Source organism: Myodes glareolus, chromosome 2 (genome assembly GCF_982192425.1).
Source record: "Myodes glareolus chromosome 2, mMyoGla1.1, whole genome shotgun sequence".
NCBI classification, from domain to species: domain Eukaryota; kingdom Metazoa; phylum Chordata; class Mammalia; order Rodentia; family Cricetidae; genus Myodes; species Myodes glareolus.
The window spans coordinates 112,045,971-112,069,077 of NC_142027.1; the positions used below are offsets into that span (position 1 = coordinate 112,045,971).

Sequence of the window (23,107 nt, forward strand, 5' to 3'; positions counted from 1 at the left end):
TTTGGGGTTTTTGCAGGTGGGGAGGGGAACGAGGGACCCACCGTCCTAGCCCAGCAATACTCTGTGGTTTCTGTACTATGTAGGTGTGATTTAAGAGTGGCCTTGGGATTCACATTCCCAGGCTGTATGCCTGTAGACAAGTCCCCTCCCCTGGGGACTTGCCTCCTACCTACAGGCTAGGTGTACTTTTCTCCCCTCTGGCAAGTTTATGGGGTTCAACTGAGTGCCGCCTCCAATGTTCTGCCGCCTGCAGTTCCCACAGATGGGTGGGGACAGGAGTTGAGGCTCCAGGTGGCCTTACAGTAGCCATGTCTTTACAGCCAAAGCCATCGGTACCTCGGAGCCAGTCAAGGTACCCTACTCCAAGTTCCTGATGCACCCCAAGGAGCTGTTTGTACTGGGTCTGCCTGAAGGCATCTCTCTTCGCAGACCCAACTGCTTTGGAATTGCCAAGCTTAGGAAGATTCTGGAAGCCAGCAACAGCATTCAGTTTGTCATCAAGAGGTAAGGGCTGAGCCTGGTGTGGTGGCAGGTTGCAGGCTAGCCAAGGCTACATAGTGAGATGCTGTCTCAAGAAAGAAAAGAGTGTAGGTTTATGGGTGGGTCCAGAGAGATGAAATGAAGTTAAAAAAAAAATAGAAAAAAAGGGGGGGAAATGCTGGCTAGACCCATGAAGGACACCGTCAGAACTGCCCAGCACCAAACTGGCACCTTCCTATTGTTCAGATTTCAAAATCTTTTTTTTTTTCATTTTGTTTTGTTTTTTTGTTTGTTTGTTTGGTTAGTTTTTGTTTAGTTTGGCTTGGTTTTTTGTTTATTTGTTTTTGTTTTGCTTTTCTCTGTATAACAGTCCTAGCTGTCCTGAAACTTTCTTTGTAGACCAGTCTGGCCTCAAACTCATAGAAATCTTCCTGCTTCTGCCTCCTGAGCTCTTAGATTAAAGGCGTGTGCCATCACTGCCCAACTGTCCTTAACTTTATTTACTTTGTTTTTTATTTAAGTGTGTTTGGGTTTTGATTTTGTTATTGTTGTTTTGGGGGTTTGTTTTATTTTTGTCCTTAAGACAGGATCTTAATTGCTAGTTCAGGCTACTCTAGAACTCAGTGGATAGCTCAGGCTGGCCCAGTTGATCTTCCTGCCTCAGTCTCCCAAGTGCTCTGGAATTACCACCATGCCCTACCGATTCTAGACTATATTAGAGCTGGGTGTGACGATTCGTAACTATAGAGCAGCACTTGGGAGGCCGAGGCAGGATGATATAGACCAGTGGTTCTTCACCATCCTAACTCTGCAACCCTTTAGTACAGTTCCTCCTGTTGTGGTGACCCCCAACCACAAAATTATTTTCTTTGCTACTTCATAACTGTGGTGTTGCTACTGTTAGAAACTGTTGTAATGCAAATATCTGTGTTTTCCAGTCGTCTTGGGTGACCCTCCCCCCTTTGAAAGGGTCATTTCACTCACACACACACACACTCTCAAGGGGTCTTGACCCACAGGTTGAGAACCACTGATGTGGAGTTTAGACTGTATCACAGTACTTCATCTTAACAAAAACAAAACAAGAGAAACACTTTAGAGGAGGCTCAGTCAGTAACGTGCGAACTGTGCAAGCCTAGGGACCTGAGTTCAATCCCCAGGACCCTACTAGTACTAAAAAAAAAAACAAAAGAAGAAGAAGAACCAGAGAAGGTGTTGCAAACCTGTAACCCCCAGTGCTGAGTAAGCAGAGATAGGAGGATCCTTAGCCAATGTGACCACATACGTAGGTTACAGGTTCAGGGAGAGACCCTGTCTCAAAATATAAGGTGGAGCGACTGGAGATGGCTCAGTGGCTAAGAATGTTATCAATGCTCTTGAAGGGACCTGAGTTTGGTTCCCAGAGTCCTGGTTGGGCAACTCATAACCATCTGTAACCCAGGCTTCAATGATTTTACATACGCACACACATACACACACACACACACACACACAATTAAAAAATAAAACCTTACCCCAAAAACATGAAGAACAACTAAGGAAGATACCAGTTGTTCACCTCTGGCCTCTCCCTTGCCCCTGCACACATCATTTCCCCGGCAGTCACTCACCCACACATAGAGGCTGTGCGTTTCAACGCTAGGCAGTAGGGATTGGATGATGTCCACAGCAGAGGGCATTCGCCAGTCCCCATGAAGAACCTCAGAGCTCAGAGCTGTTGACAATTCCCGTCAACCAGGATGGCTACCCCAGTGTGGCAAGGACCTTAATGCTATGTTGGCCAGGGCTAGGGGAAACCCATTGCACAGATCTGTGCCCGGAAGCTTGGGCTGAACAGCCCTCGGCTGCTTGGACAAACCTCATTGATGGCACCGGTTATGTTTTCTAGACCCGAACTGCTCACTGACGGTGTCAAAGAGCCCGTAACCGAGACTCAAGGTACCTGGGCGTGGGCGAGACACAGGTGGGCACGGGAGGGCACCGAGTCTCTGCCATACCCCGTCCTGATGCCCCTGTCCTATCCCCCACCTTAGGCGTTTCCCCACTGCCCCTGTCGGGTTTGCCCCCTCGATGCCACCTGAGACCCCAGGTGCTCCCTCCTCACCTGCCTTCTCTCCCCACCCCACCCCCAGAGAGGGACTCCTGGGACCGTCTTGTGGACGAGACCCCGAAGAGACAGGGCCTTCAAGGTAAGTTTAGGCCCGTGCAAACTTAGGCATTCCAGGGTTGTAACTTCGAGTGGCTTTAGCCTGGGGGTGACGGTGGACGTGGGAAGAGGTTGGACCCCATCCGTGGTCTCTTGGGTACTTGACTAGCCTGGTGTGTCTGAGTTAGAGTGTGGCTGTCAGGAAGGGGACGTCCAGACACAGGACTCCTGAGATGGCTTCTCTATCCAGGTAGTAGCCATCTGTCCTTCTGTAGTTATTCATCCGCTCGGCTCTTTTGAAACCAAAGGAGTGGACGGTAGCCAGGGAGAGCCAGAGAGGCAGGCAGGAAGGCAAGCAGTGGGATATAGGAAACTGTTAAAGGGGGCTTGCAACTGGCCCAGCAGGAGGCTCCTGGCACCCTTTAGGGTGAGGCCAACCAACATCCCTGCTGTCAATAGGGATACAGCTGAGAACTTAACCTACGTGTGCACGGTTTAGAGGACTAATGGGCATGGCTGGTGTGAGTCCCAGGGTGACTGTCACCAGGTGGCCCCTTCTCGGTCACCATACTTCTGAGGAGTTTAGAAGGGCAGTGGTGGCCAACGCTGGAGTTAGCAGACCTCAGAGAGGACCGGCCACTGGTCACCTTGGTGCCTCGCCCTTCCTAGGCAGCTGGAACAGCGAGGGGAGCTTATGTATCCTGCCTCACCTATGCTGCCAGGACGGTCCCAGAGGTCATTTCCTCCTTCCCCTGCCGTCCATACCCTTCCTCTCTTAAGGCCAGGCCAGGATGTAGCCTCCCTGAGGTCAAAGGTGCAGTCGTGATATGCTGGTACATGGGGGTCCTTAATCAGCACCACCTAAAGAATGCTAGCCCTTGTCTAGAGGCCTTCCCACCCTGTGAGGGGCTGGGGTGTGGCTCAGTGGTAGAGCCCTTGTCTAGAATCCCCCAGTGAGGGGCTGGGGTGAGGCTCAGTGGTAGAGCACCTGCCTAGAATCCCCAGTGAGGGGCTGGGGTGTGGCTCAGTGGTAGAGCCCCTGCCTAGAATCCCCCAGTGAGGGGTTGGTGTGTGGCTCAGTGGTAGAGCCCCTGCCTAGAATCCCCCAGTGAGGGGCTGGGGTGTGGCTCAGTGGTAGAGCCCCTGTGTAGAATCCCCCAGTGAGGGGCACGGGTGTGGCTTAGTGGTAGAGCATCTGCCTAGAATCCCCCAGTGAGGGGCTGGGGTGTGGCTCAGTGGTAGAGCACCTGCCTAGAATCCCCCAGTGAGGGACTAATAGCGTGGCTCAGTGGGAGAGCATTTCTGTATTTTCTGCAAGGCCCTGGGCTCTGTCCTCTGTGCAGCCAAATAGTAAACAGCCCTGGGTTGATACTCCCGTTCTAGTACTCTGCCTCCCTGTGAGCTTTTTGAAGCCCTTTCTCCAGCTCCCACCCAGCCAAGGACACAGACTTCCAGGCTAATTTATTAGTTTGTTGGTTTTCAAATGTCAACAATTAACTTAATTTCATCTCATTGCTGTTGGCGCAACAGTGTGAGTCCTTCCAGGAAAAAAAACAACAAAATGCACACAGTCTCGTGGAGACTGGTTCTGAAGGACTCTGAGGAGCCCACTCCAAAGACCTGCTAATTGCCCGAGAAGGAGTTCGCTGTAATTAGGAAATCGTGTTCCTGTAAAAGTCACCAAGTGCCTTTTAATGTAACAACCTCTGTCCGTAATTGTACTTTGCAGAAAATTACGACACCAGACTCTCACGGATCGACATTGCCAACACGCTTAGGGAACAAGTCCAAGACCTGTTTAACAAGAAATATGGTAAGTTACAGGCAGAGGTCAGGTAAAAGGAGAAGTGGGCAGCTTCCTGCCTGTGGCCAACTTCACATTTGGCCAAGAGGTTGGTCTATGGTTTGGGTATTTCTTCTCCCTTCTTTAAAAAAATTGATTAATTGGTCTACAAGAGCTAGTTCCAGGACAGGTTCCAAAGCTACAGAGAAACCCTGTCTCAAAAAACAAAACAAAACAAAAAAGATTGATTGATGATTGAGTGAGTATACGGGTATGTGGGTGTGCACGTACCCCAGGACAAACATGGTAATCAGACTCAGAGGAATTGGTTGATTCATTCGACCATGTGGGGTCTTGGGAATCAAACTCAGTCTTCCAGGTCTGGGGGCAGCCGCCCATGCACACCGAGTTGTCTGACCAGCTCGTATCTACTTCTCGAGCATCCGCTCTTTGCCGGGTGCTGGGGACATGGCGTCATAGAAACCAGACCTGTCGTGGAAGGTGTGGGTGGTGTACACCTGCAGTTTCATCACTTGGGAAGTGGAAGCAGGAACTACAGGATACGGGTTTTGTTGAGGCAGAGAGAGTGGGGTGCAGTGCTCACTGGTGAGCTGGCTTCCAGGGTAAAGGTGTTGGCTGCCAGCTTGACACCGGAGCTTGGTCCCCGGAACCCACATAGTGAAGGAAGAGAACCAGAAACTGCAAGCTGCCCTCTTGCCTCCACCGTGTGCGCCTGGGATGTGCACACGGGTGCTCACACATATGTACACACATAAATAAAATATATTTAAATTTTTTTAATAGAGACTGGGGTGTGGCTCGGTTGGTAGGCTACTTACTGAGTGTGTGTGAAGCCCTAGGTTCAATCCATGGCACCACATGATCTGGCGTGATGGAAAGCACTCAGGAAGTAAAGGCAGGAGGATCAGAAGTTCAAGGTCATCCCCAGCTACATTGCATGTTGAAGTCAGCCTGAGTTATATGAGACCCTGTCTCAGAACAAACAAACCAAAAAAAAAAAAAAACCAACACTTTAAAAAGAGATGGTGGGTATGGAGAAATGGCTCTCTTTTTGTTTGGTTGGTTTGGGATTTGGTATTTTGAGACGGTTTCTCTGTGTAACAGCTTTGACTGTCCGAGAACTCTATCAGTAGATCAAGCCTTTAATCCCAGCCCTTGGGAGGCAGAAGCTGATGGACCTCTGTTTGAGGCTATCCTGGTCTACATAGAGAGTCCCAGGCCAGCTAAGGCTACTTAATAAGACTCTTATCTCAAAAGAAACTGCGGGAAAGAAAGAAGGGAAGGGGCCTGAGACTAAGTACACAGTGGATCTGTTATTCCTGGTCTCAGGACAGCACCCTTTCTGGCTTTGTCTCCCCCTCGCTGCTGGGTGGGGCCTGCCCATTCACTCCGTGTGGGTCCTGACTCTGACTCTGAGTACCGCAGTCTGGAGGAAAGCAGATGCTTCAGGGCTCCCATCCTGGAGGAAGGTGCGCGGTGCAACCTAGAGTCTGAGAGTTAGTAAGCCCTGCTCTGGCCAGCACCTGGACCCACACCTTCCTGCTCTGCCCTCAAGGCCTACCCAGCCTGGATTCACACCGGAAACTCCCTGCCCCACACAGATAATTAACCTCCAGCACTATCCATGTACATCTCCTCCGGCAGTGGTTCTCAACCTGTGGGCCACAACAACCCCTTTGAGAATTTCATATCAGATATCCTACATATCAGATATTTTTACCCTCCAGTCCATAACGGTAGCAAAATTACAATTACAAAGTCGTGTTTTAGTTAGGGTTTCCTATTCCTGTGAAGAGACCCCATGACCACGGCGACTCTTATCAAGAAAACATTTAATTGAGGGTGGCTCGCTTCCAGTTTCAGAGGATCATGGAGGGGAGCAAGGCAGCGTGCAGGCAGATGTGGGGCTGGAGCTGAGAGTCCTACATCTTGACTCGGGCGATAGGGAACCGACTGTCACACTGAGCGAAACTTGAGAGAAAGCCCTCAAAGCCTGCTCCCACAGTGACACCTTTCCTCCAACAAGGCCACACCTCCTGATAGTGATGCTCCCTTTGGGGGCCATTTTTTTCAAACCACCACAAGTAGCAGTGAAATAATGTTATCGTTGGGGGTCACCACCACATGAGGAACTGAATTATAAAGGGTCACAGCATTGGGAAGGTTGAGAACCACTGGTCTAGAGCCTTCCGCAAAGGGCCTTATGCCCCTGGGAGAGACCCTCGTGTACTTAGGCCGCACGCCCTGTTCCCCTGCTTCCTCCTAACTGGGACAACTGTCCTTCTTGTATCCAGGCGAAGCTTTGGGCATCAAATACCCAGTACAGGTACCCTACAAACGAATCAAAAGCAATCCAGGCTCGGTAATCATCGAGGGCCTGCCTCCCGGGATCCCGTTCCGCAAGCCCTGCACCTTTGGCTCCCAGAACCTGGAAAGGATCCTCGCCGTGGCTGACAAGATCAAGTTCACAGTCACCAGGTACTTGGATGAGGAAGGGGAAGAGTTGAGACGACTATACTGGCTGGGAAGAGACACTATGACCAGGGCAACTCTTAAAAAACAAAATTAATTGGGGCGGCTCGCTTACAGTTTCAGAGGTTCAGTCCATTATCATTATGGTAACAAGCATGGCGGCGTGCAAGTAGATGTGGTACTGGAGAGGTAGCTGAGAATCCTGCAGAGTTCTTGCAGGCAAAGGGAAGTCGACTGAGACACTGAGTGAGGCTTAAGCAAGAGACCTCAAAGCCCGCCTCCACAGTGACACACTGCCTCCACCAAAGCCACACCTCCCAATAGTGCCACCCCCTTTGAGGGCCATTTTCCTTCAAACTGCCACCACAGGGCATTAGGGAGGGACTGCAGACCAGACAGGGCTCAGGAGACCAACCACCCTTCTAACTGTATGCCCTGCAGCTGCCCCTTAGGCATACCCAGCCCCCCCAGAAAGCAAAAATTATGTGCACACACATGACCTGGGCATCTTGTTGAAATGTGGTTTCTGGAGCTCGGGAGTTGGTGTAGTGGGGAAGTGTGTACTGGACAAGCATGAGGACCTGAACCTCGGCCTCCATGTAGAAGTGTGGGCAGGCCAGCTTGTATCTATAGCCCCAGCACTGGCATATTAGGGAAAAAGATGAGAAGGTTCCAGAGGTCTGCTTGCTGGCCAGTCTAGCCAGGTGGGGAACCTTTCCTTAAATAAAAATAGAAAAAAGAAAGGAAAAAAAAAGCAAGATGTAAAATGATTGAGGAAGACGCTTGAAGTTCCTCTCTGGCATGCATGCGCGTGCGTATGCGCGTGTGCTTGCGCATGTGCGTACACATACACATGCACGCACAGGCAAAAGTACCTGCCACGCCCTACCTCATACACACAAATGGTTCGGATGCCAAAGCATGCTTCTTCTCCCAACACTCAGGAAGTGGAGCCAGGAGGGTTATGAGTTAACGTTAACCCCAGTTCTGTGAGACCCCTTCTCAGGAAAGAAAACAGCAATGGGGTGTGGCTTGGTTGGTTCTGTGTGGTCCAGCGCGCACGAAGCCCTCCCTGGCTTTCATCCCCAGTCCCACATAGACCCGCTCAGCGGTGGTGACACCTGCAACCACAGCACTCAGGAAGTAGAGACAAGAGGATCAGAAGTTCTGGGCCATCCTCGGCTACAACAAAGGGAGTTCAAGACTAGCCTGGGCTGCAAGGGATCCTCTCTGAAAGAATCGAACATTAAATGCTGATTATCTGTGAAATGGGCCCTAGGCATTTGCTACCGATTCCTTGGCAAACGAGTGTTGTCATGTACCTGGTGGCAGTCTTGTCCCTGTTGCCTTTCCTCTGAAACCCCACTTCTGTTTCCCTTCCAGGCCATTCCAAGGACTCATCCCAAAGCCTGGTAAGTGGTATTCTGTGTGTTTGCACACACAGTTATGGGAGCTCAGAGCTCAGTCCACCATGGGACACAACTGCCTCACTAAGGAGCCAGACCTGGGGTCCTAACACTGAAGCCACAGACATGGGCTTCACCCAGTCAGAGGTTGCAGGTCCCTTGAACTCTAAGGGGCCTAACTCAGTACGTGGAAGAAATTGGTGACAAATGTATGAGTGTTGTCCACAGGGTGCAGGGGCTTGGTGGTGAGATGTGAGGGGTTGGGGAGCTGGGAAGATCACGCAGTCTATAAAGTACTGACTGTGCAAGCGCGAGGACCTGGGTTTGATCCCGGAGACCCACGAAAACTGCATATGATGACACATACTTGTGATCCCTGTGCCAGGGCGTGGAGAAAGGCAGATTGCTGAGGCTCACCGACCAGCCTGCCTGGTCTGTTGAGAAAGCTCCCAGGCCAGTGAAAGACCAACTCAAAAGAACAAAGGAAAAAGCTGAGCTTAGGGGCGCAACCTTTAACCCCAGCATCAGGGAGGCACAAGCAGATGGATCTCCCGAGATCAAGGACAGGCTGGTCTACAGAGTGAGTTCCAGGACAGCCAGGACTACACAGAGAAACCCTGTCTCAAAAAAAAAAAAAAAACAAACAAACAAAAGAAAAAGAAAAGAGCTCCTATGGATTCCCCAGTGAGGGGTTGGGGTGTGGCTCAGTGGTAGAGCATCTGCCTAGAATCCCCCAGTGAGGGGTTGGGGTGTGGCTCAGTGGTAGAGCATCTGCCTAGAATCCCCCAGTGAGGGGTTGGGGTGTGGCTCAGTGGTAGAGCATCTGCCTAGAATCCCCCAGTGAGGGGCTGGGGTGTGGCTCAGTGGTAGAGCACCTGCCTAGAATCCCCTAGTGAGGAGCTGGGGTGTGGTTCAGTGGTAGAGCCCCTGCCTAGAATCTCGCAGTGAGGAAATGGGCCAAGGATAAGTCAAGCTTGCTAAGATGACATGTATAAATTTCACCATGCCTGGTTTATGTGCTGCTGGGGCTGGAACCAGGGCCTCGTGCATGCTAGGCAAGAACCTATCAAATTTGCCATATCCCTACCCGCCAAGACCCTATCTTAAAAAGAACTTTAAAACAAACAGAAAACCTCCTGACTGTCTCATACCCTCTACAGCAGCTCCCTGGGTGGACTCTAGGATCCTGTGCCCACAATGGAGACAGCCTTGGGTGTGGCCAGAGGCTGAGCCAGAGCTGGCAGGCAGCCCACGGGGTGGGGGGGAGTAGGGGGATGCGTGCTTCCTTAGGAGGGCAGCTGGGCACTTGTGAACACCGAGGGCTGCCTTCCCACCAGTGAGAGGTCCAGAAAGCCCCTTCCTTTGGGCTGACCGTCACCCAGCCCCATTCTGCCTGGCCCCATAACAAGCTCCCACCCCCACCGCCATCCCGACTCCTATGTTCAATTGTGAATGCAGGCCTCTTGGCTCCAGGCTGATAGCCTGGTCAGACCCTAGCCAATGGCCAGCCCTGACACAAGTGACTGCCTGAGCCAATGTCACTGCTGAGTGGCCCTGCTCCTGTTCTTCAGGAAGTGTGGCTGAACCTAGAAACCCAGCGAGCGTATCTGTCAGCCAACCCACTATAGCCCCCAGGTCTCTGCCTGCCCTCCATACCCTGCTTTTTTTGGGACAGAGTCTTCGTATGTATCCCACACTGATCTCAAATTTGGGATCCTCCTGCCTCAGCCTTCAGAATGTTGAAATTATAGTTGTGTGCCACCACTTGCCACAGGAGGAAACAGTCTCAGAGAGGTTAAGAAAGAGGAAACCAGAGAGATTAGGAAAATTTCTCAAGGGGCTGGAGAGATGGCTCAGCGGTTAAGAGCATTGCCTGCTCTTCCAAAGGTCCTGAGTTCAATTCCCAGCAACCACATGGTGGCTCACAACCATCTGTAATGCGGTCTGGTGCCCCCTTCTGGCCTTCAGGCATACACACAGACAGATTATTGTATACATAATAAATAAATAATATATTTAAAAAAAAAGAAAATTTCTCAAAGTCACAGAGCATTTTCATAGCCTGGCCACGATTTGAAAGGAGGTCTTACTCACTTTTTGCTGAATCCAGGTTGAATTTGTGACCCTGCCCACTACCAATCCTGCTATGTGCCTCGTTGTCGCCCTCTCATGGCCACTGTGTGTAATAACATGGGTCCTGCCTAACAATCTTAAATTCCCAGTTTGAAATTGGTTTACTTTGGGGGTTTGTTTTTTGGATTTTGAGTGTGTGTGTGTGTGTTTTTCTGTGTGTGTGTGTGCACATGTACACACTCAGATCTTCAGGCTTTGGGGCAAGTTTTTTGGCTGGCTGCAGGTCCTGCTTTTTATGAAAGCTGTGGGGCTCAAATTCAGGTCTTTATGTTTCCAAGATAAACACCTACCCATGAGCTCTCTCCTCAGCCCCGGTTTTTTGTTTGTTGCTACTGCTGTTATTTTTATTATTTTTTTTTTAGGTTTATTTATGTTATGTCTTTGTTTTCCCTGCACCTTGTGTGTGCCTAGTGTCTGTGCAGGTCAGGCAACTGGAGTTGTAGATGGTCGTGAACCACTGTGAGTGCTGGGAACCAAACCCTGCTCTTCTGCAAGAGCAAAGAGCACTCAACCACTGAGCCATGTCTCTAGCCCCCACCCCCAGCCCGTGCCAGTTTGTGGTTTGAGGCAGTGTCTCGTAGAGACCAGGCCAACCTGGAACTTGACATTTAGCTGAGAATCATCTTAAACTTGGATCCCCCTGCCTCCGCGCCACAGTGCTGGGATTACAGACCTGGGCCACTCCTTCACACTGGGCCACTCTTGACTGAGGGTTTTGTTGCTGTGATAAACCCCGTGATCAAAAACACCTTAGGAAACCAGGTGGTGGCATCATATGCCTTTAATCCCAGCACATGAGAGGCAGAGGCAGGTGAATCTCTGAGTTCGAGGCCAGCATGGTCTACAGAGCAAATTCCAGTACAGGCTCCAAAACTACAGAGAAACACTGTCTCAGTTAAACAAACAAACAACTACCTTAAGGAAGAAAGGGTTTATTTCAGCTCACACCTCACAGTGGCACTGAGGGAAGTCATAGCAGGAACCTGTAGCTGCTGCAGAGGCCATGAAGGAACACTGTTGACTGGCTTTCTCTCCACAGCTTACTTTGCCCGCTTTCTTATACACCCCACAACTACATACCCAGGGGTGGTCTCACCCACAGTGGGTCTGAGTCCTCCTATAATCAATGACTAATTAAGAAAATGTACTACAGCCAGGCGGTGGTGACGCACGCCTTTAATCCCAGCTCTCAGGCGGCTGAGGCAGGCGGTTCTTTGTGAGTTTGAGGCCAGCCTGGTCTGCACAGCCAAGGCTACACTGAGAAACCCTGTCTCAGGGGGGAAAAAAGGAAGGAAAGAAGGAAAGATACTGTACTATAGACTTGCCTACAGGCAATCTGATGGAGGGCATTATCTCTTTTGAGTTTAGCTTGTGTCGAGGAAAGGTCCTGGGAGCAGGTGCGGTCCCTTCTGTGTCGGGAAGGATCCCCCAGCTGGGGCGCAGAGGTCCCTGTAGGGAAGGACTGTTGGAAGTAGAATCCCAGAGAACTCCCTGGAGCATGGAGGGTTACTAAGAGGGGGATTAGTAAGCGTTGTGGAGGGAGACTGGAGGGAGAAGGGGAAGATGGGCTCTGCACACATGTAAACAGTGTGCACAGTCGAAGTCCTCAAAAAAAAAAATGGCTACAGATTGGTTTCCACAAATCCAGTGGCCGCCTGCGGGTGGAGTCTTTCTTTCCAGTGACAAGCCACTCACATCTGGAAGCTGGGGTGTAGCCTGGGGAGGTGACCTTCTCCAGGTCAGGGTAAGGAGACAGCTGTGAACTGAAACAGAAATCCCAGGTATCCGAGGCTACCTTAAACTTGCAGGGCATCAAGGGTGACCTTGAACTCTGACCCTCCAGCCTCCACTGTACTTGCGAAGTGCTGGGATTACAGGTGTGTACACCATGCCTGCGCGTGCAACCCAGGGCTTCCTGCATGCTATGGCAAGCACGCTAGCAATAGAGTCACATCCCGAGCCAGCTTTCTGTCTTTCAGGGCTATGTCAACAGTCTGGTGTGGAGGCCGGTGGGGGGGGTGTATTTTCAAGGCATCAAGAGTTTTGTTTTCCAAATGCTGTCAGGTTTGCATTTCCTGGTAGTCATAGTGACGGCTTCCACCTGGGGCAGGTGGAGTGAAGAAGGTAAAGCTGGAGCCAGGGACCAGGAAGGTCTGCAGAGGCCTGAGCTCAGGTGGTAGGCCCAGAGAGAGACAGAGGGAGGAATTAAGATCTAGCAGGGGATGGAGTGGCCGGTAAGGAAGGTGGTGAAAAAAGATAGCGGATGTAGGTGACACTTGTCTAAAGACCTGGATCTGTGGGACTGGGAGTGGGGGGAGCTTTGGAGGTAGTGAACTCCCTGTCAGTGGAGGCATTCAAGCTGAGGTTAGGTTGTCAGTCACTTCCCAGAGAGAATATTCCATATAGAATCTGCTGCAAGGGAGAATGGGAAGAGCTGTTCCCACGTCACAGTACCTGACAGGACCCACTTCCCTTAGCTGCCCAGTTAGGAGCTTCCAAACAGGCGGTCACTTCCCCTGCAGGGTGTGGATGATGGATGTCAGTCAGCCCAGCACAGCACGTGGGAGGAGTTCAGGGCCAGCTTCAGTTACATAGGAAGTTTGAGTCTAGCCTGGGCTACAAGAGATCTCATCTCAAAACTGAATACTAAGAACTTGAGCTATGGTTCCGAGGTTAGGAGTGTTTGCTGCTTTTCCAAAAGACCTGAGGTCGCTTCTCAGCAGCTATATCGGGTGGTCACAGTTGCCTGTAACTCAGCTCCAAAGGATCCCACAATCCCTTCTAGCCAACGCAGGCACCCACACACACTTGCACACACATCCGTATGTCATCATCATGTCTTCTGGCCTCAGGTGCAGCCTCAGTGCACTGGCAAGGAAAAGGGGGTGCACTGGGGTCCCCACAGGCAAAGCAGACCTGCCGGCTTCCTGTTTGACTCCAGCGAGCCAGGTTCGGCTCTTTTGAACTCAGTGTCCGTATCTGTAGAACAGGAAGGATTACCAGGCAGTGGTGGCACAGGCTTGCGATCCCAGCATTCAAGAGGCAGAGACAAGTGGATCTCTCTGAGTTCAAGTCTAACCTCATCTACAGATCCAGTTCCAGGATAGCAAGGGGTACATAGAGAAACCCTGTTTTGGAAATCAAAAACAAAACAAACAGAATAAAAACAGGACAGTTTGTTTCTCTCTACCCTGGAGCCCAAGGCCAAGGCCTGGTGGGTCTCAGAGGCTCAGAAGGGCTGGGCTTGCAGCCTAAATTAGACCTTGCCTGGAAAGCCTTTGTGTGCTGGGTCCCTGCTGCCCAGAAACCTGAGCACCCCAGGGAGCTAGAAACAGATTCTCAGCGGCCCCAGTTTAATCTAGGACCCCTCACAGTCGACATCCCAGTTCAGGTTCAATGATTACACCCTACCCCACCCTGGAGAGAATTTATTCCAGCCACTCAGAGCATAAGGGTGGGGGTGGGGGGAAATTAAAACTCTTGAATAATAGCGTGTTCCCAGAGAGAAGCCAGCCCAGAACAGAACTCTCTTGTGGCTCTATGTAGGTTTAAGCGATCGTATTGTTTTCGTACATTCTCCTTCATTCCATCCGTCTGTCTGTCCAACCATGTCATGTCACCCCCCACCCCCAGCCCAGTTACACTTTGAGCAATTAGATGTGTTTTATAGAGACAGAGACTGCAAGTTTTTGTCATTTATGAACAAATGGGAAGATTTACAAGGTAGAAGTATTGTCAGTTATCTTTTTTTTTCTTAAAAAAAGATTTATTTATTTATTTATTTATTATGTATGCAGTGTTAGTTTCCATGTCTGCTTACATGCCAGAAGAGGGCATCAGACCTCATTAGAGATGGCTGTGAGCCACCATGTGGTTGCTGGGTGGGAATTGAACTCAGGACCTCTGGAAGAAGGTGTTCTTAACCTCTGAGCCATCTCTCCAGCCTGTGTCACAGTTATCTTAAGACAGACCAAGGTTGCCGTTAACCGTGGCAGCCCAGAATTAGGCTTCTCCTGGTGAGAGGTGCCTGGCTTTCTCGGTGACTGTCGGCCAGGGTCTTCTCTCAACATCCTGGCGGAGGCAATGCCCCTTTAGCTGGATTCTACTCTTATATAACTTAATATTTTCTTTCCTTTTTAAAAATAATTTTTTTTAGTTGTGTGGTGGTGGCGCACGCCTTTGATCCCAGCACTCAGGAGGCAGAGGCAGAGGCAGGTGGATCTCTGTGAGTTTGAGGCCAGCCTGGTCTACAAGAGCTAGTTTCAGTACAGCTAGGGCTGTTACACAGAGAAACCCTGTCTCAAAAAACCAAAATAATAATAATAATAATTTTTGTGTGCACAGGTATTTTGCCTGCATGTATGTTTGTATGATAGTGTCAGATCTTAGAGTTACAGACAGTTGTGAGCTGCCACAGTTGTGGGTGCTGGGAATTGAACCTGGGTCCTCTGGAAGAACAGTCAGTGCTTTTAACTGCTGGGACATCTTTCCAGCCCATCTTTCTTTTCTTTCTTAACCACTGAGCCATCTCTCTATCCATTGTTGCTGTTGTTTGAGACAGGGTTTCTCTGTGTCGCCTTGGCTGTCATGGAACTCAACCTGAAGACCAGTTGGCCTGGAACTCAGAGATCTGCCTGCTTCTGCTTAGTGCTGGCATTAAAGGCATGCGCCACCACCAGCCTGGCCAACTTAATCTTTTTTAAGCAAGTTGATCGGTAAACCTTTTATAACTTCAGTGTTTCACTGAGGAAAGTAGATATACTATTTCTCCAGCGATGTCTGAGACCCAGTTTGAGATGCTCAGCTGAGGGGAAGGACCAGCTGATAATGCTAAGCCCCTCTTGGTGTGGTCTGCTGTCACCTTGACACTGAGAAGAGCTTCAGGGAGAAGGGGACCTGAGATAGACCTGGGAACCAGTCTGGGGTTGATGTTGACAAGCAGGGAGCCAGGAGGGGAACGGTCCCTTTTTCCCCTATAGGAATCAAGTGCCATTTCTGAGCTGTGAGGTTAGATAAATTAACTACGGTCTTCGATCTTGGATAAATTAACTTATAGTCTATGATCTTAGATAAGTTAATTGACTGTAATCTTGGATAAATTAGCTCACTGTGTATGACCATAGATAAGTTAACTTACTCTCTGTGATGTTGGATATGTTAACTACCTTACTCTCTGGACCTTTCTATAAGATTCCAGTGCACTGGGCGAAAGTGGCGCACTCCTTTAATCCCAGCATTTGGGAGGCAGAGGCAGGCAGATGTCTGTGAGTTCGAGGCTAGCCTGGTCTACATAGTGAGTTCCAGTACAGCAGGACTGTATCACAAAAAAAAAACCTGTCTCAGAAAATAATAATAATAATAATAATAATAATAATAAAATTAAATTAAACAAGCTAGGTGTGGTGGCACACATCTTTAAACCAGCACTGGGAAGCAGAGACATACTGAGGTCAGGCTAGCAAAAGCTACAATGTTGCTGGATACTGGATGGTGGCGGCACAGACCTTTCAGGTGGAGCTCTGTGAGTTTTGAGGCCAGCCTGGTCTAAGACAAAGTGAGTTCCAGGACAGTCAGGGCTGCAAAGAAAAACCCTGTCTCAAAAAACAAAGCAAAACATAAGCTACATATTAAGACCAGCTATCAGAAAAAAAAAAAAAGAAAAACCTACCAAAATGGTAACAAAAGTTTAAATATATAAATAAGATGCTAGAAGCACAGACCAGGGCCAGCCATGCCCCCATGTCACTCAAAAAAAAAAAAAAAAAGCCAGGCAGTGTTGGTGTCTTTAATCCTAGCTCTCAGAAGGCAGAGGCAGGCAGATCTCTGAGTTCAAGGCCAGCCTGGTCTACAAGAGCTAGCTCCAAAACAGACTCTAAAACTACAGCAAAACCCTATCTCGAATAAACAAAAAGAAAAATACAAACAAAAAAAATCCTTTGAAACAGAGTGAGCTGAGTTATGTTCAGTGGCACAGCATGCTGTGTTCTCTGGTCCATCCCCAGCACCACACAGGGCATGCTGGAACATTCCTCTAGTCCCAACCGTTAGAGGTTTGAGAGAGGATGATTGTGTTCAAGGCCAGCTGGGGCTACAGTGTGAGACCCTGTCTTCCAAACATGGAAACAAGACGGAAGGGAAGCATTCCAGTCCCCTGGGGGATGCCTCTTGTAACCTCTCCCGAGTGCCATCACCTCTGACTCTGGGGCTATGACTGGTATCCCCTACACTGTTAGCTCCTCTTGGGGTGCTCTGTGCCTGGCCTGTGGTGGGGATACTGCTTGGGAAATTCAGGTGGATAGGAGGATGAGCAAACGTGTAGATGGGTGAATGGGAGGTGGGTGTGTGGATGGATATGAATGGAGGTGAGGGGTGGGTGTGTGGGTGGATATGAATGGGAGGTGAGTGGGTAGGTGTGTAGATGCATGAATGGAGGTGAGGGGGCGGGTGTGTGGATGGATATGAATGGGAAGTGAGTGGGTAGGCGTGTAGATGATGAATGGAGGTGAGGGGGCGGGTGTGTGGATGGACGAATGGGAGGTGAGGGGGTGGGTGTGTAGATGGATATGAATGGAGGTGAGGGGTGGGTGTGTGGATGGACGAATGGGAGGCAGGGTGTGGATATACTTAAGAGACAAAAGCAGCTGCAACGGAGAAGGCATTATCTGGAGAGCTGCTCTGCAGGCCGGGGCCAAATGGGAGAAGCATATGCCAGTTCTTCAGTGCCATTTTCTCCCTGCAGATGAGGATGACGCTAACAGACTCGGGGAGAAGGTGATCCTCCGAGAGCAAGTGAAGGAGCTCTTCAATGAGAAATATGGTCAGTGCCCCCACCCAGGTTGCCAGTTTGCATGACCACAGTGGCTGATGGCCTGTGTGTTAAGTACTTTTGCTCATTGCTGTGACAGATACCCCACCCTAGGACGGAAGGGTTTTAAAGCAAGTCCGTAGGGCAACTGCTCATGTCTGCAGTCAGGAAGCGGAGAGAGATGAGCGCTTTGGAGTGGGACTTCCCACATCAGTTTACCCGATCTAGAAACTTGCTCACATACAGGTGTACCCAGAGCTATGTCTTCTAGGTCATTCTAGAACCTGTGGATGATCGGATGAACTTTCATAGCGTAGTTGGATGGTGTTTGCTGTACCTGGGGTGGGATGGCTGCTGAGTTCGCCTATCAGAGTCTCGAGCCCTTCCCTAGAGTGATTTGCCTTATGACATGAGGGCATCTCTCTCTGGTTCTGACCTGTGCTCTCTAGGTGAGGCCCTGGGACTGAATCGGCCTGTGTTGGTCCCTTACAAACTGATCCGGGACAGCCCAGATGCTGTGGAGGTGAAAGGCCTCCCGGACGACATCCCCTTCCGGAACCCCAACACCTATGACATCCATCGGCTGGAGAAGATCCTGAAGGCCAGGGAGCATGTGCGGATGGTTATCATCAACCAGCTCCAGTAAGTGCTACAGGGCAGGCAGCAGGGCAAGGGCTGTGGGAGGGGAGAGGGTACCACCCTGGCCAAGGACGCCAATCAGCAGGCCGAACCAGAGGTCAGAGAGAATCCTGAATCCGAAAACCAGCTCCCAAGTCTTTTGTTGTTTTGAGACAGAGTCTCATGTAGCCCAGGCCGGCCTGGAACACACTATGTTATTGAGGCTGACCTTGAACTCCTGATCTTCCCCCTTCTACCTCCTAAGTGCTGGGATTACAGGCCTGAGCCACTTTACCCCACCCTACATTCAGAACCTTGAGTATCCTCTGTACTTCAGGTATTTTAGGACAGGGCTGAAGAGATGGCTCAGCAGTTTAGAGCACTTGTTGCTCTTTTAGAGGATCCAGGTTCGATTCTCAGTGTCTGCATGGTAACACAACCATCTGTAAGTCCATTTCCAGGAGATCCGATGCTGTCCTCTGACTTCCTTGGGCACTGTGCATGAATATGGTACACATACACCCGTGCACACAGAAACTCACACAGTAAAATAAAGAATTATTTTAAAGAAGAAGAAGAAGAAGAAGAAGAAGAAGAAGAAGAAGAAGAAGAAGAAGAAGAAGAAGAAGAGGCAGGCGGATCTCTGTGAGTTCGAGGCCAGCCTGGTCTACAAGAGCTAGTTCCAGGACAGGCTCCAAAGCTACAGAGAAACCCTGTCTTGAAAAAAAAAAAAAAAAAACCTAAAAAATAAAAATTAAAAAAAATTTAAAAAAGAGACATCTTTTTTAAAGTTTGAAGTAGGAGCTGGGGAGATGTCGCAATTGCCATAAAATGCTTATCATACAAGCATGAAGACCTGAGTTCAGATCCCAGGGCCCATAACATGTACCTGTAATACCACTCCTGGGCCACGCTGGCCATCCAGACTGTCTTCAGTTTAGTGAGAGATTCTGCCTGGAAATACAGCCTGGAGCCTAGAGGGATGGCTCAGCAGGTAGCAGCATTTGTGTCATCGTGAGAACTGGAGCTTGGATTCCAGTCCCACAGAAGACGTGGGGCTTCTCGTGCATGCCCGTGGCCCCATGAGTAAGACCGAGACAGGATGGTGTCTGGAGTTTGCCGACTTCCAGTCTAGTGAGAAAACACTAATACCAGCCTTAGGGAGGGACTGTGCCTCCAAGGGAGATTTGGAGAATGGTAAAGGAAGACTCACGGTGCCCTCCCTTCTGGCCTCCTCCAGTGCACACCGGCTTGCACACCTGTATACACACATGTACATAGTAAATAATTCTTTAGAATAAAAATATGTAGAGGGTAACTGAGAAAAACACCCAACATTGACCTCTACCCTCTACACCCATGCATACTTTTACACCAAGCCTGACGACCTAAGTAAGGTTTCCTGGGGCTCACATTATAAACGGAGCGAACTAACTTAACTCCCACCCTGACCTCTACTGAACACACATGCACCCATCCAGACACAAAATAAATAAATATAAGGAAAAAAATTTTAAACAAAAAGAAAAAACATGAGCCAGGTGGCGGTGGCACGTGCCTTTAATGCCAGCACTGGGAGGCAGAGGCAGGCGAATCTCTGCAAGTTTGAGGCCATCCTAGTCCACAAAGTAAGTTTGCAGGTAAGGACATCTAGAACTGTAACACAGAGAAACCCTGTCTTGAAAGGTGTCGGGGGGGGGGGGATAGATGTTTGAGGAATAATTGTGTGCTAATGTATTCCTGTAATCCCAGTAATAGAGAGGCAGGAGGAGGGGGATGGGCCAGCCTTGGCTACAGCCCTGTCTCTAAAGGAAAAGCGTCTCAGGGGTTGTGTGCCCTGGCCCCTTGAACCTGCTTTTGGTGGGAGCATATGCGTGCTGGAAGGTGCTGCTCACCTCACGAGAGACAAGGAGTGGAGAGAGAAGAGGAAGCAGTGGCCCCAGGATCCCCACCGGGGACCTGACCACAATGCCTTATCCCTATCACTAGGCCCTATCTCATCGAGGTCTAGTGTGCCAGGTTGGCCCACACATGGACCACTGGGCAACACTTAGGCTGTAAAACCAAAGCATGACCTGACCAGGCAATTGCCACAACAGCTGCATCTCCACTACTGAGAGCAGGTGTCCGTATCCCAAGGAGCGGGTGAGGAGAGGGAAGCTCCTAACCGTGACCTTGCTTCTCTCTCTTTCAGACCTTTTGCCGAAGTCTGTAATGATGCCAAGGTGCCAGGTGAGTCAGAGGCAGGAGAGGCCAGCCTTCTGCCTCATGGGGACCAGTCTCTGGCCTTCAAAAATACAAAAAGCACAGGCAGGCACAGACCTTGGGGATGGTTCAGTGGATAAAGGTGCTTGCTGCTAAACCTGATGACCTGAGTTCAAATCCCTAGGACCCACATGATGGAGAAACTGAGCCAACTCCTGCAACTTGTCCTTTGACCTCCATTCATGGGCCATATATGCATGCAAAAATAAATGTTTCTTAAAAAAAAAATAGGTGAGGCTGGGGTGTGACTCAGTCAGGAGAGTATACCCAAAGTTCTTTTATGATTTCCTCTAGCATCACGTAAATTGGGAATAGTGTCACGCACCTTTAATCCCAGTACTCGGGAGGTGGAGGCAGGAGGATCAGGAGTCAAGGCCAAGATCAGTTATACAGTGACTTGGAAGCCAGCCCAGGCCTCGTGAGACCCTGTCTCAGCAAACCAAACCGAGACACTTTGGTGGGAAGTGGGTTGAGGAACCTAGGGCTTTTGATAGTCACGGGGAGATAGCCATACTAGAGATCGGATAATCTGGGTGAGCTAGAGCGCTGTACTCGGCCTGCTGAGCTGGCAAGGGGGTATTTTTAGAAGCAAAGAGGGTAGGTATAATAGGAGCCAGAAGTGGGACAACCGGCCCTTAGATCTGCTTGGGGAATGAGGCTGGACAGCCGAGCCTCGGTGGATGGGTAGAGAGTTACAAAGCCTAGGATGTAGCTTTAGGTCAGAGGTGTAGTACCTGCCTAGAATCCCCCCCAGTAAGGGCCTAAGAGTATGGTTCAGCATGCGCCAAGCCCTGGGTTCCATCCCCAGGACATTGGGGGGCGGGGGGGCGGGGGGGACGTCAAACGCTGAAAATCTAAAAGCAAGGGCTTTCTCCAGGGAGTTCAGGAGGCCGACGCAGAACGGCCCCCAGCATCCGGTCTCAGCAACTGTTTCTCCCATCAGCCAAAGACATTCCCAAGCGCAAGAGGAAGCGGGTCTCGGAAGGCAACTCGGTCTCCTCCTCTTCCTCTTCTTCATCCTCGTCCTCTAACCCAGAGTCTGTGGCATCCACCAACCAGATCTCCCTTGTGGTAAAGTCACCGCAGATCTGAATGTCACCCTAATCCTGTGTAGCCTCTGCCCCGCCCTCAGGCGGGACCACCCACACAGCTCCAGGAACTGGGAGGCCCTGTGCTGCAGAAGGGACTTGGCCAACCTCAGAGGTCCAGGCGCATCCGCTTGTTTTGCCCACAAGATAGACTGTAGGGTCTGTGCAGTCAGGCAGTGCAGGGCTTGAAGTGCTGGTGTTGCCGGCGATGTGTGTCAGTGAACACAGCAGAGGGTCGGTGGTGACGTGACAGAACTCAGTCTCCATCGTCTGTCGGCCATGTTGCTGAGTGTGGCCCTTGCCTGATTCAGAGGAAAACCTATGTAAAGAACTGGGCGTGCTGGCATACCCCTATAGCCCCGGAAGTTCAAGGCCCAGCTGGGGTTATGTGAGATCAGATCGCTCGCCCTTGCGCACATGAAGCCCTGGCTTAGATCCCCAGCATTGTGTAAACTGGACCTGATAGCACATGCCTGTAATCCCAGCACTGGAGAGGTAGAGGCAGGAGGACCAGAAGTTTAAGGTCAACCTCAGTACATGAGAAATTTGAGGCTAGCCTGGGCTATGTGAGACTGTCTCAATAGAAAAGAATGGAAGAAAGAAAAGGGGAAGAAAGACTGATTTTAGGATTTCTAGACCCTTTGTGTGTCCCTTCGGCCCCTTTCTGGGTACTGCCGCAAGCCCAGAATTTGCATTTTCTCGTACCTTTGTTTTTTATCATTGAGTACTCCTTCCTTTTACCCCGAGAGGTGGGACAATGTCTGTGGGGTGAAGCTGGGTGTTTGATGCTTACAGCACCTGTTCTGAGTACTCAGCCCAACTCTGATCCACATGTTGAACCCCAGGAACACAGGTGGGGGACAGTCCCACCAGGTTCTTCCTGTGTCACCTCAGAGAGGTCTCTTGCCCTCTCTGGGCCTCAGTGGCTGCATCAGTAACATTTGAGTTTTCCCTCAAGGAAAGCGAGCCAGTTATTCCGGGAGGTCTTCATGTCCTCGGGAGCCCTAACCTGGTCCCTCTGTCCCCCTCTTTCCAGCAGTGGCCAGTGTACATGGTGGACTATTCCGGACTAAACGTGCAGCTTCCAGATCCCCTCGACTATTAGACCTCAGAGCCGAATCAGGACCTCAACTCAGAAAGACTAAAGGAAATGTAATTTATGTACAAAGTATATTCGGATATGTATCGATGCCTTTTAGTTTTTCCAATGATTTTTACACTATATTCCTGCCGCCAAGGCCTTTTTAAATAAGTAAAAAAAAAAAAAAAGAAAAAGAAAAAAAGTGTGGCTTTTTTTTTTTTTTTAACAATGGTTATATGTTATGCTTTAGGTGGTGTGGCCCCAGCAGCCACTCAGGGACTGAGTCAGGCAAGACCCCAGCTCAGGTGCCTTGATTCCATACTCTGGGGTCTCACTGTGATGTCCGGGGACAGAATTTATTTTCTTTACTGCCAAGGGACTAGTAGCCACAGGAGGAACCGCAGAGTGCTTGCCCGGCTTTCACATCGCCATGGGTTCCACCCCAGCATTGCATATCCGGGACATGATGGTGCACACCTGTGACCCCAGCACTCAGGAAGTGGGGACAGGAGGACCAGAACTTCCCATCTGGGACTGGGGAAAGTATGCCTGCCTTTGCATGCATGATCACCTGACTTCAGGATCCCAGTATACAGGTACAAAGCTGTGCACCGTGGCATGGCATCTGCCTATAACCCCAGTGACGGGAGGCTGGAAACAAGAGGATCCCTGGAGCTTGCTGGCCTGCTAACCTAACCGTGAGCTCTGGGTTCTGAGAAGGAGCCTGTCTTCAAAAATTAGATGAAAAGGGGAATAGCAAGATGGCTTAGTGGGCAGAGGTTCTTGCCGCCATGCCTGACAACCTGAGT

The 23,107-nt window shown here is 50.2% G+C and overlaps 1 protein-coding gene across 5 annotated transcripts in view; it reads left to right on the forward strand.

The window, feature by feature from the left end:
• Gtf2ird1 (GTF2I repeat domain containing 1) overlaps positions 1 to 22,494 on the forward strand; it is a 94,342-nt gene extending 71,848 nt beyond the window's left edge. The window contains exons 18-28 of one of the 5 annotated variants that reach the window (XM_087903565.1): positions 321 to 504; positions 2,369 to 2,418; positions 2,514 to 2,669; positions 4,356 to 4,439; positions 6,725 to 6,908; positions 8,286 to 8,314; positions 17,181 to 17,258; positions 17,696 to 17,888; positions 20,059 to 20,096; positions 21,007 to 21,200; positions 22,257 to 22,494. In XM_087903565.1, the coding sequence (XP_087759691.1) occupies positions 321 to 504; positions 2,369 to 2,418; positions 2,514 to 2,669; positions 4,356 to 4,439; positions 6,725 to 6,908; positions 8,286 to 8,314; positions 17,181 to 17,258; positions 17,696 to 17,888; positions 20,059 to 20,096; positions 21,007 to 21,200; positions 22,257 to 22,322 (1,256 nt within the window). In that variant the 3' untranslated portion in view covers positions 22,323 to 22,494. Of the gene's footprint in view, positions 1 to 320; positions 505 to 2,368; positions 2,419 to 2,513; positions 2,670 to 4,355; positions 4,440 to 6,724; positions 6,909 to 8,285; positions 8,315 to 17,180; positions 17,259 to 17,695; positions 17,889 to 20,058; positions 20,097 to 21,006; positions 21,201 to 22,253 lie in introns of all 5 variants that reach the window. The other 4 variants (XM_087903564.1, XM_087903566.1, XM_087903568.1 and 1 more) reach the window with 4 other exon arrangements.
• Positions 22,495 to 23,107: the final 613 nt, after the last annotated feature.